Below are 13,115 nucleotides of genomic sequence, written 5' to 3'. Positions count from 1 at the left end.
GTGGATCTGCACCTACGGCAGCTGGAGCTCCAAGTGCATCACGAAGCTTGGTGCATCGCCCATGTCTGGCCTCTGTCACACTGCATCGTCACGCTGTCTACTCGAGGCGCCCGCAGATGGTATTGCGCGAACCACAGCACCACACATAACTGCGTAGTGTACCGCCGTGAACACCAGTTCCTTAGGCTCTAAAAACACAGCTACGTTTTTTTTTTTTTTGTTGCCATTCACTTTTAAGCACTTTGCATCATACTACGAGGATCAAGGACACAGCAGTAGGAGGGCTTGGATTTACCTATGTCTTCCCTTTGCAGCTTTATTGCAGCTTTATTGAGTGAGATTCTATGACACAAACAATTAACATCATGGAATCTCACTCAATAAAGCTGCATTTTTTTCGATACGCTCAACACGTGCTTGAAGCAGGCAATTTGGGTAAACTCCTTGTCCATTTTACGAGTTGTCATTCCCGATAGGGTTGCTACGCTTTTGGAAGAGAAGCATTTCTTAAGTCAAATTCTTCACAAAGTTGGTCAATGAAATCAGAAATGGGTTTCTAACTTGTGTTAATCAAATTATTCATTGACAATCATTATCCCAGGCTCAGTAAGCAGCACGCTCTCTCATTGAGAGTAATGTGATAAAATAAGGAGCGCAACAAATGCTAAAGTGATAATGAACAATCGTAATGATAATAAGGATCATAGAGCTCCTTGCAATATATTTTGTCAAAAAGAAATCAAATTGCGCGGACATGCTCGCCTTTCTAAAGCAGACTGCGAGGAATAACTTCCAAAGGTTTCTTTCCGGCTGTTCAACTTGTAAAACTAACTGCGGCGAGCAGATTAAAGTGCTCTTACTACTTTTATATCTGTATTCGTACGAGTGCAGCATGTTACCGATAAAAAAACGCTTTCTTTTGCACCTATCTCATTCCTCATAAATTAAATACGACTTCAGCTCAATATACGAGATATGTTATGGTGATGAAGAAACGTATAATTAATAGCAGTAAATCTCTGCAACATTTTATAACGGCCCAATAAATCATTTAGTGGCGATTGTACAAATGGTAATGCGAAAGAAAAATCAACGATACTTCTCAAGTGATAATTATTACTCACAGGAAGATGCTACTGCGATGAAATCACTCTGCCTAGATGCCAATGCGATTCTGGCGGAAACAGCGATCCGGCCGGCACCTCATGCTTACGGGATGGGGCAGCTTCGCTTGCGCGCAGCATCCCTGTCCCCTAATCAACTGCGCGGCGCCGGTCGATCATATTTCTAGTGCAAAGTTTTCTCCGCGGACTCCGCGCCAAGACTTGCTGCCCACGCCAGCATACTTCTCCAGAACGTTTCGCCGCCAGAACCAATTGCTCAGTAACAAAACAGGCCGTTGTTGCGCTCTCTAAATGTTCCCGGTTGCAGGAAATCAGTAGGCTGCCAACCAGTAGCTTCTCGAAACCTTGTGCCAGGGAGGGCAAACACATGATTAATTACAACCCAACAAATTGATGAATCTACAGATGTCATCAAGCAAGCGCACAACATGGTGAAGCCATTCGTGGTTGCATTGTCTGCCAGGGTTCCGCATGACACATCGCGGCGAAATTTTCCACGCAACACTCCTTAAGTGCGCGATTGCCGCGGCCATCACGATGCTTTCTTCAAAGCCTGCCCCTGCCCAGAAAAAGAATAGGCTGTACTCAAGCAAATGGTGCGAGCCCACTCAACGTAAAGAGACTGCTGCTAGGATGCGAAGGCGTCGTTCGCCTCGCCGATGGTCCTCGAAGAAAGTAGCCACATTATGTAAGGAAACACCGTGTTCCTGCGGTGTGTCTTCCTTATCACCTGCAACAGCAAATCAAGGCAGCTCTGCGTCTGGTGAAACTAGACGGGCTGCTTCACATGCTATCTGTTCATCGCTACTAAAGCCATTAATGCCTGTTACAAGATCGTTGGAAGTTGGTGAGGCCTCAGAGTGCACTTTCGGACGTCATCGTGTACCCTGGTGGCTCACGCACTGAGCGACAGTCATAAAAGGAAACGAACATTTAGGAGGAATTTGGCTTTTTATGAGAGCGTTTAACACGCTGTTCTTGAAATAAATGACTCAGGCGTAATAATTTCCGACGGGTCATCCAGCCTGTGCATAAACATCGCCACCAATACCACCACCCACTGGACCACAGAAGTTGCTGCGCACCCGATGTCCTACGCCTACTGCCTATCCCGCTCACGTATTATCCATGAAAGATCCCGATCATAGCCATGATCTGCAATTGGTGGCAATAATGCTGAGGTCTGTACATAAATTCCATGCGGGCTTTGTTGTCCAGCCTGCGACATTCGCAGCACGGAACGCGCTGTATATACTGGACGTGCTAAATACACGCTTTTGTAGCAATAGCTATATTACGGTAGCATTTCGAACGTTCAGCGTGGCGGCGCTGTGGCGGTGGCGGCACCTCTACGCCGTGGCTGCCCCGACACGCTGTCACGGGGTTGGCCACGCGGTGCGGAGCAGCTGCCGGCGGCGCGGCGCCGTGGCTGTTCATGTGGTTCGTCAAGTGACCAAGTTCTACTCGGCCACCTGTAGCTATCTCGTCACTCCAGGTTTAACCAAAGGTGAACCACGACCAAAAAAATTAGCTCTAGGTACCAGTCACAACGGCTCCTCAAGATTCAACATTCTAAAAAGAAGATTATGAATGTTCATATTTTTTAATGCAAAGCACACGCATTCCTCTCCCGAATTTCAGAGAAGCGGCAGTATTATTGCGCAAATAGACTTCCTATCTTAGCTTGCTGTGAGCTGAATCTACAAATGGTCTAAGGACTGCCAGGCAGTGCGGCGTTTGCATCTCCAACGCAAAAAGGAAACAGCTAAGTCGACGTGTATATTAGACGTCAACTTACTTAATGCTCCTTCTGCTTCCCTATTAAAAACCAGTACGTTGGCTTAAGAGTAAAGAGGCGCATCCTCGTGTTTATGCTTGTGCGTGCATATCGCCATCAAGCCGCCTCGGCGCCGAATTTTCAGTGACTTGCTACTGGTTAAGCCTGCACCATCGATCATTATAGGCGACTTCAACGCTCATCACACAAAATAATGAGGTGTTACTGTGAAATCTAGTGGTAGAATTCTCTTGCCCATCGCTTTTGACAGCTCTCTTCTGTTACTTATTGGCGGCAACCCGACATATATTCTAGGATTAACTTATAGCAGCTGTCTGGTTTGCGGTTCGTTTATCGGTGTCTTACGAGCAGCGTCCAAATTGCAGTGGTTTAACACTGTTGTACATAGTGAGACAAGCGGGAGCTCTAGTTAAGCAAGGTTACGCATTGTTTTGCCTGATTCTCTCTCTTGACGGTACTTTCGCTGCTTAGCCAGTCGCAATTCCCTTTCTTCGGGAGACTCCTCTTCACGTTTAGCACGCTGCTTTCGCAGTGCCTCGGCTGGACGAGAAATGTCGGCTGGATGAACAGGCACACCGTGCTATCTGTGCCGCACCGTGCACTGACTATGCCCGGCCTGCATGGGTGTGCGAAGCGAGTACTGGAAGCGAGTCTGTCTGTCTGTTGTTGCCAGGAAGAAAGAAAAGGAAAGTGCACAGGCCTTCTTACTGGCTCAAAACGAGCCACAATCGCTACCGCGTGCAGATAGTAGGAGAGTTGAAAGATGTTATAGAAAGACAGGATAGTAAAGACGCGCTAAAGACAAGGCCGATCCCGGAGGTAGTGCAATACCGGGCCAACCGGTGGCGGGAGTGAAGCATCCTTCAAACTCTCTGCCACATTACCAAAAATAAGTCCAATCGGACCCGTAACAGATACTCTACGGGGTCCGGACATTCGCCTGGAAGCGAGCGTAGCTGCCGCGCCTATATATTGCACACGCGGCGGCGTCCCGACAGCGAAGCGCCAGCTGCGGCGGCCCACGAATCAGAGGCGCGTCTTGTGGCTAGTCACATGGTTAGCCACAAATCGGGCGAGCGGCAGAGCGAAGCAGCAGCGGCGGTGGCTGGCGCAGGTGTGGAGAGTCGCGTGGTATGACGTCATGCCGCTCCACACGATTAGTGGTCAAATTGCAACCTTCCTGACCTTCAAGGTTGCGGCTCGGAGAGAAAGAGCTTTCGCTCTTAAAACGCATGGCTGTGATAACACCTTGGCAGATCCGGTCATCAGCGCCCTTACAACATCCGCCTCTGCCACATGTATGGAACGCAATGATTACACAGAGTCTAAAACTCTTCTGCAAATGTTCTGCACAGGTCTAAAAGGGAAAATTAAGGAGGCCATGCGCAACGCGACATGTTTCTTCAACCTTTTGCTGAAGCAGACGGATTATACGAAAGATGAAACTGCAGGCAGAAGAAAATTCTGTGCAGAAGTCACTATGTGAAATGCTTTATCCAGGGTTGCCTTTCATTAGGAGTGTTGTTCGTGGCCTCCGAATATCCTCCAAGAGCTGCATCCTTTAAAGTATCTCTCGCTCCACTAAAGACTTGGCGAGATCAAGGCAGCTGATGGCTTCAGTGCTCGGGTAGCAGGGCCACGAGCCTTATCCGTAACGTTGAATTCCAACAATGTTCCTGCTTCTCTACTTTCGCCGATATGTTGTCGCTTGTCCAAGAATTAACGCCGTGCTGGCTTAATAATAATAATAATTGGTTTTGGGGGAAAGGAAATGGCGCAGTATCTGTCTCATACATCGTTGGAGACCTGAACCACGCCGTAACGGAAGGGATAAAGGAGAGAGTGAACGAAGAAATGAAGAAGAAGTGCCGTAGTGGAGGGCTCCGGAATAATTTCGACCACATGGGGATCTTAAACGTGCACCGACATCGCACAGCACACGGGCGCCTTAGCGTTTTTTCCTCCATAAAAACGCAGCCGCCGCGGTTGGGTTCGAACCCGGGAACTCCGGATCAGTAGCTGCCTTGTTGCTGGCTATCATTTCCGGCAGGACCCGATGGTGCGACGTATTCTGCCCTTGCAAACCTTGGTCAAGAAGGTAGACGCGCGCTTTTCAATTATTACTAGTCTTGAAGTGGTGGTACTGTTCCTTAAGAATTTAACTCTTGTCTAGTCCAGTGCTGCCGAGTCTGTGGTCACAACGAGGGAAGTATATTTTTAGCATGGAGCAAAAATCGTCACGGCTGTTAACAATGTGTAGCGCGAGATTCAGCGACGCTGGTGAGGTGTTTTCGTTTCGCGAAACTTTCTCGAAGTAAACAATTGTATAGTGAAATGCGCATATATGCAGTTAAAAAGCTATCTTTTTGTTCTCTGAACATACTGTTCTTATACAAGCACTCCCATCGAGGGGGCGCCCCAGACGTGCTGCGCAACCAACGTAGGACTTCCTATCGGGCGGCGCATTATGCAGCAGCCGCCGCCGACGGATCATGCCACTTTACTCCGCTCTCGTCATACTCTCCAGGGTTCTTATTGTGGCAACCATAACGAACAGTTCTAGACAAAAGCATTTTTGCGCGGGAAAATTTTTATCAACGCAATTTTTATACCGAAAGCTTTACTACTCCCCTCCGTAGCTTCTTCGCCATGTGCGCCGTATGCGCCGTGCGCGCACGTTTAACTTTCAGCCGATGAGAAGCCACGAGACAGCTATGACGTGACTCAGCCACGGCCGCAGCCGAAACCGAGCGCTCGCATCTATTTTTATAGGAGGCCGTCGGCGTTCATTGTGTTCATTGGGATTGGCGTTGACAAAGTTCTAGCGATGATTTGGAGGAAAGGAAGGGCGCAGAACTGGCTCCCTGGATCAACGGACACCTCAATCGCACTTTGAAGTACGTGGCGGAGAGGAGAGAGAGAGAGAGAGAGATGTGGGCTGCACGCGTTATCGCTGTTAACGTTGTGGCAGACACGCGGCACAGCAAAATAGGCCACAGCGTTCATTGGGTGACCCACCCCTCGCGATCAACCATTAAATTAATTTCCCCCTGCCAGGATGTGGGCACGCTGCCTATTCATTATGCGGAACGCACTCACGTTACAGACGCCAAGCCGTGTCTACTTTCCCGATACACTACAGCTTTCGCTCTCCATCCAGGTACAGCAGTAGTAAAACCGCAGCAAATTTTTCATACAATGTAAGATTTCACTACAGCAATCACTATATCGGCCGATGACCCAATGGTAGTCGCGCACTTTTTTCTATTAATAGTTTTGCTATTGTCAAAAGCCTGTCTCGTTGGTTTTCTTTGGCACTCTTTACTCTTCGGTGCGGTCGATGGAAAGACGCTAAAAGGAAGTTTTTGATACATGTCAGAAGATTGGATCATCACGTTCAGTATTTTCATAAGAGTACCTTACAATTTTGAATTTTCAAAATTTTTGTCCGAGAGTCTTGGACATAAATGCTCTGATTCTGGATCATTTAATATCGCCATACTGTCCTCCCACGGTAACCCTCCTCCCCCTCTCATGTAACGACCTAGCAGTTACGAATTCCTCCCCTCTCACCATACTTTGCTTCAGCGGTAAATCTCCCCTTCCTTTTCCCCGGTAATCCTTCTCCGTGGTTACCACCCGGGTACTACAGAACGGGCCTTTTTAGACTACAAGTCTAAAATCATCACATTTCTATGACAGGTGGGAGACTTGCTACCCGTGGCATCTACTGCATTCATCAGCCAAACAAACGAATTAGAATGGTCTGTCACGATATACTTTTCCGTTGGCTGCCAGGGCGCTGCGGCATCACAGGAAACCATCCCACCGGAGAAGCCATCCGATCTGCACACAACTGAGGACTTCGTGTGACTATGCCTGTATCAAAGGTTGACGCAGCCATCAGATTTGGGAAACTTGCTTTTGAGCTCACCTTACTACATTGAAGATGGACGAGTTTTTTTGTCGTCGCATCAACGCATCGGCCGGTTTATACCTTCGTTCGGTGCATAACTAAATGCAACCTGAAGCTTGTATATATAACTCAGTGTTGCGTTTACAGAGCACAACTCATTTCTCATTGTTATGGCCGATAGCCTTGCTTATGACGCATGTGGCTGGGGGTAGACGATAAAAGCTCTACTGTGTTAATGACCTGTATTCGGGGCCATAAAACAACGCTGCTGTGCTCTAAGCACCTCGGTACTCGCCCCCGAAAGAGAGCAAAATCATCAGACTGTGGTCAAAGCAGTCGGGCGCCTTCAAATCTACAAAGATATCTTTCAATAGCCGAGAGCGTCGTAATTTATGACTGATTGTGACTTGGAAGCAGCATTTCCTTACTTGGTGCCGTTTCTCCTCATGATCATGATGTATTTTTATGGCGCAGGGGAATCTACGGCCACATAGCGCCATGGCACAAGGTACTTTCTATTTCTCAAGGTGGGGTCAAAGATCCATTTCCCAAGCATTTCACCCTAAAGAAGCTGAGAACCAGACCAGGGGAAAGCTTATACTCATTGTATCACCGGCGGGTACCCGGCGGCACTGGGGCTCGAATGTCGCACCTCCCGCATGCAAGGCGGATGCTCAACTACTTGGCCACCGCTATGGTCCTTGCTCCTCACCCCTTGCCTCTTTCTCTTCAACATCCCACCACCTTTTTCTCTCTGTGCAAGGTTACCAACCAGCAAAACCTTTCTGTTTACTCTTCCTTTTTTGCCTCTTCCTCTCTCTTTGTTGGAGTTTGATGGGATCATCTTAGCCGTGCCACCCTGACCAAGGGGTGGCCAGAGAAAAACCGTAAATGCCGTATTCAAGCTGTACTTGTTCATGCTCCTGCATGGTGACCCTTTATTACCAAAGGTGCACGATGTGGTTAAAGTACGCCAGGCATGCATTTCAATAAATACTCCCTCCCTGGTTGCAATAGAGTGCAAACGCAGCGCCGAGGCCTCAGGACCGCCTAGCTCTGGACGGATTCCTGAGCAGCACGGACTGACGGCGTAGCTCGGCCGCACCGTCCACGTATAGTGTCGTTTCGGTGCGGCTGTTGGTGCGCAACGACGAGCGGTTAACTTCGAACAGCTCGCGGTCGGCGATGTCACGCAGCTGCAGGTACCGCCGGCTGAGCGCCACCACCAGGTCCTGGGAGCGAAAGAGTCGCCACAGAGTTTAAAAGCCTGCCTACATAGGCAGTGATAAAATATTGCATTCAGAGCAGACACCGGCCTGCACATCTACTTATTACCCTCTTACGCCGAAGGGCACATTTGGAATATTTGCGCAATGAAAAAAAAATCAAATATTGACTTATACTACTGTTTGGTCGTCGGTTAATTTTTGATGATTTAGAACATCAGGTCTAGTTGCGTGATATTACTATTTGGGACCCAAAATGACGAAATGCATTCCGCTTTCACACTCCCTTAGAGTGCCATAGAAGTTGGTTCATTGTTTCAGTACACAATTTAAGAACATAAATGATATTTAAGCGCTGTAGCTCTGAAACGCAATATACAGCAAAAGCGCTCTACCTCACATTTTACGCATGATTTATGTAGATCAAATACATGCAGGAGATGATACTGACAAACTGTAGACCTACTTGATACGAAAGATGTCGACCTCGGCCGCGCGTATCATCGAAGTCCCAGTCTTGAAGGCACGATGAACTCTGAAGAGAATCGGTGCGAATATGAACAGTTCTTCAGACAACTTTAAATGAAACATTAGGCACAGTGGCGAAAATGGTACGTTGGTGAAACATTGAAAATTACCAGCGTGAAAGGCATACACGGAGCGAGGGAACACAAGACAAACATTGCTTTCTTGTCTTGACAAGAAAATAGGAAGCATAAGATAACAATGAAGAACACAAGGCAAGTACTGTCAGCGCTTTTTCTTTCTCCGCTTAACTATTACTTCGCTCCGTGTTCATCTTCTTCACTGCTTGTTTACAGTGAGTAGACTAAAATATGGGCTTCATCAGTAAGCAAACTATTCGTGGTCTGAAGTTGAAATGACTCACCGATTTGCCCGCTGTTCTATAATGTTCGTGCAACCGCGACACCTCTCCTAAAACATCCAGATACCCAAGCGGTGTTATAGACCAACCCCACTTTAAAGCGATTTTTCTTGCACAGTGCGCTTCCGCTGCGATTTTGATTGTCACCAAAAGTAAAGTGGTATTTAGAGCATTAAGTTTGCGCAAGAACCAAGAGTCATTACTTTACTGCATCTCTGGAAAGCCATGATGCCTACGTATAAAGTTGTGCTTTGTTGCTTTTCAACAAGAAGTGCTCCAGTTTTTCAATTTATGCGTTGGAACTTGGGAGTGCATTCAAACCCTCTTACTTTCAGTTTGTGGGCTTGCTGCTTTTCCCTTTGCTCTGCGTGGCTTACAGAGACATAAAAAGCTGGTTCGCACCCTGCTTTTGGATGTGGGTATTCCTTTGCGCCCGCTCTTGTTGGAGAAGTACATCCTGTAGCAGAGGCGCAGACACCTGACGGTCGGGAACAGATTCAGAGGGGGCGGAGCACCGGCGTTGATGTCCAGGTAGGAAATCCATTGGGATGACCGGGCGAAGATCCACTCTGTGTATGCGTCGCGCTGCAAATGCGCGCCCATGTGCGCCTATGTTGACCATGTCTCGATTAAATCAGAGCAGCAAGCTCTGCCCTAAAATCAAAGTGACTTGTTTACACGTTGAAGTAGTGGCATAAGGCAGAGATCTAAAGATCCAGCTTTAGTGACCTTTTCTTTCATTATTTTCGAACCTTCGAGCATATACCGCAGAGCATCACTCTGTATCAACGCGGATTAAGGGTAAAGGCATGATATTCACGTTGCTGCAAGTAACGCCAAATGTTCGCTCAGTTACAGAGAGCTTCTCGCAATAGTACTAATATTCACTTATCAACAGGCCTCTTACTATTCAGCTATAGTCAGATTTCTAAGTGATTCCTGTTGCATATCTGATTAAAAGAACGATTACATTTTCCTCAACTGTCACAAACAAAAACGTAGAAATGACAATTTTTTTCTTATTATGGGTAACAACGTACCTACAAACCGACTCCACAACGAAAAGAGTGCATTACGTTTTGTAGCGCTAGCTACATTACGGTAGCAATGCGCGCATTCAGCTTGGTGGCGCCGCCACCGTGTGGCAGCGCTGCTACCCTGTGGCTGCGCCGCCACGCTGTCACGTGATTGGTCACGTGGTGCGGGGCAGCTGCCGGCGGCGCGGCACTGTGGCTGGTCACGTGGTTCGTCAGGTAGTTGGTCACGTGACCAAGTTCCACTCGGCCAGCTGTAGCTATCGCGTCACTCCAGGTTTACCCAAAGCTAAGCCGCCGCCAATTTTTTACAAGACTTTCTGCCCACAGTTTTTTGTATAATTCAATAAGAACATGGTTAATACATCTGCAAATCAGCTATCTCTAAAATTCTTGTGAGTATGAGCCTGGCACGAGACAGATGCAGTATTTTCAGCGGATAGTGAGGCAGCAATGACTTCTACTTCACGCTATCTTCTTCATCTTCTTCTGTCGTTCCGCTCCGACTGGAGTGGAAGAGAGCATTTGTACGTTCAACCGCATGGCACAACCTTCACAGCGAGTGCTATTTGAAGCATACAGGTGGGCACGGCTTTGGTTTAAAATATACGAAAACAAACAGGTAGGTGTTATTAATTCATTTTAATGACCAGTTTCCTGAATCCTCACATTTACAGGAGTACAAGGGCATTGAAAGGCAACTTTTATATATGCCTCATTAACCAAAGCGCAAGGATATTGGCTTTTGTTGCATATTTTCACTATAGTGGGGACTTGTATTGAACTAGCATGCGAGTTCTACAACCAGCTGTTGTGTTTGCCATGTGGCTTTCTTCTTTTCTGCCCTCTGTATGTTAAAATTGTAAATTAGATTTTTTATTTATTTTAGGACCCTCTCACGTTTATTAGAGAGTTCTGAGCTCACGCTCCAATAGCGTGCGTAAATAGCGCCAATCACGTTGTACTTACCCGAACTTATTTTCATCTTTTGTTTGTATGATTAGATCTATAGTTTTCGTTTTTTTGTTACTATCCTCAGAACAGCAGGGGGCCTTGGTAAAGTTTTCTTCTTGCCTTATTTTTCAACATCTTTCTTAAGCCCGAGTTATAACAGTGACATGAGAGTGTGTCATTCAATGCGTTCCTCTATCCTCATTTTGACACCGCAAGCATAACAATCTATCAAAAGCTTTCGTAACACATAAGATGAGCAAAATGCACTTACCAGCGATACCTCATACAGACATGGCAAAAATTACGCAAGTCGCAAATCACAAAAATGAAACAGCTCTACGTATTCAAACTACACATTTCCTCCTCGTGTCTTGTAGCTGATCTATTATTTGAATGAGTGAAGGTATTTGATATAACCTAACTCCAGTAACTAAGGCGATGAATTGCAAAGCATGTTCAATTGCTTAGACAGACAGAGCAGAATGGTTAGTTAAAAAATAATTATGCAGAAAACCTATTTTCATCAGTCTCAGAGGAGAACGGCAGTATACAAGAGGTAACGAGCCGCTGGAAGTGGTGAAGTAACTAGGGCAAATAGCGATCGCAGCTCCGGGCCACGAGAGTGAAAGAGCTAAATAAAAAGATTTGGGTCGAGCGCATATCGCAGGTGCTCTCAGATGATGAATGGCAGTTGAGTAATATCCCTCAGGAGAAAGGTGTACAACAGCTTTATCTTACCGATACTGACTTATGCAGCAGAAACATGGAGCCTAACGAAAAGGGCTCAACTTAAATTGTGGAGAACGCGGCGAGCTATGGAAAGAAAAATGAAATGAGTAACGTAAGGAGACAGGCAGACAGCAGAGTGCGTCAGGGAAAAACTCAAGTTAATGACATCGTGGTCAAAATGATAAAGGAGAAATGTTCTTCGGCAGGGCGTATGATATGAAGGAAAAATAGCTGATCGTCAAGAAGGACTGACTGGATTCCAAGAAAAGACAAGCATAGCAGGAAGGTAGCAAGAAATTAGGTGGGCGGATAGGATTAATAGGTGTTCGGAAATAAAGTGGTGCAGCTGGGAAATGGAAGCTGGGATATGGATTGCAGGGATATGGAAGAGGCCTTTGCTCAGCAGTGAGCATAGTTAGGCTGATGGTGGTCAACGCCATAAGCTATTCAATATTTAACAGGACAATCAATTGTACACAGGACAAAATACATGTCTAGAACGACAGAACTGTCTGTTCCGCCGCTCCCAATGTCGCTGCTACCAGGAAGGCAATAAATTATGATGCAATCCCATGAGCTTAACTCCACATGCTTACACCCACACTATTTTTAACCAAATGTTACGAATAGACAGCGCTTGCTCAGCCCAAAACACGTCCAAAACTATTTCTAGACAAGCATTTTGCCGTCTGTACAATAATCTTTCAGTTGTTCAAACGAATATATTACTGCTAGAAAAACAAAAAATAACAGTCAGTCGATTTCATATTTAGGCCAAGTACAGATCTGTACGCTAGCATGTGTTTCGGTGCTGCCTTGCTCTTCTAGGTTAAGGTGGTGTTTTGGTGTCTGCGTTCGTACGTGCAACAGTGAAAAGAAGGACATGGCAACACCTGCCATAACACCTGCCTTGTGCCACTGCACCTCTGCTCACCTGTCCACCACGTGGCTTATTTGCCAAGGTATAGCCACGGAGGAGTGGCGCAGTGGCACAAGGCAAGTGCAGGGGCTGCAATCAGTGTGACTTGGGTTGCTTGGGTTGGGCTGTAGGGGTGCGACAGGAGCAAAAATAATGGTTAAGAACTTTTTGTACCAGTTCATGCGCAAATATCGTTTAAATTTTATGCTGAGGGTCACATTGTGTAGAAATTTTCATGGAAATGTAGGCCTAGTTTAACGGTGGCATATTGAAATCAAGAATAGTTAAGGTGCAGCTTTCCCTAGCATTGCAGTGTTTAGCGGTATAGGCTTGGTGTTGGCTCTCTTTTTTAAATCCAAATTAATTATGTCGAGCATTTAGCAGATAATTCGGCGCTGTCGTAGTTTTACGTGCCAGATGCTCCAAAAACCCACGGGACATCTTGACGTGACTGGCAGTGCCTACATCATCAGGAAATAAAGAAAAACTACTTAAATAAATTTCTTCCGAAGTGGGTTTCAAACCCCGG

General features: G+C 46.6%; 1 protein-coding gene and 1 pseudogene across 1 annotated transcript in view; both read right to left on the bottom strand.

Moving 5' to 3' along the window:
- Positions 1 to 3,719: 3,719 nt before the first annotated feature.
- LOC144122331 (U2 spliceosomal RNA) lies at positions 3,720 to 3,873 on the bottom strand (annotated as a pseudogene).
- Positions 3,874 to 7,844: 3,971 nt separating this feature from the next.
- The window catches only part of LOC144119093 (short transient receptor potential channel 3-like), a 34,962-nt gene continuing 29,691 nt past the window's right edge, over positions 7,845 to 13,115 (bottom strand). The window contains exons 9-11 of the mRNA XM_077651809.1: positions 9,353 to 9,535; positions 8,531 to 8,599; positions 7,845 to 8,070 (exon numbers count right to left, since the gene is read on the bottom strand). Of these exons, the coding sequence (XP_077507935.1) occupies positions 7,879 to 8,070; positions 8,531 to 8,599; positions 9,353 to 9,535 (444 nt within the window). The 3' untranslated portion in view covers positions 7,845 to 7,878. The remainder of the gene's footprint in view (positions 8,071 to 8,530; positions 8,600 to 9,352; positions 9,536 to 13,115) is intronic.

Source organism: Amblyomma americanum, chromosome 2 (assembly GCF_052857255.1).
Source record: "Amblyomma americanum isolate KBUSLIRL-KWMA chromosome 2, ASM5285725v1, whole genome shotgun sequence".
NCBI classification, from domain to species: Eukaryota; Metazoa; Arthropoda; class Arachnida; order Ixodida; family Ixodidae; genus Amblyomma; species Amblyomma americanum.
The sequence above is the reverse complement of the archived record's forward strand: the minus strand, read 5'-3'. Positions and strand labels throughout refer to the sequence as shown.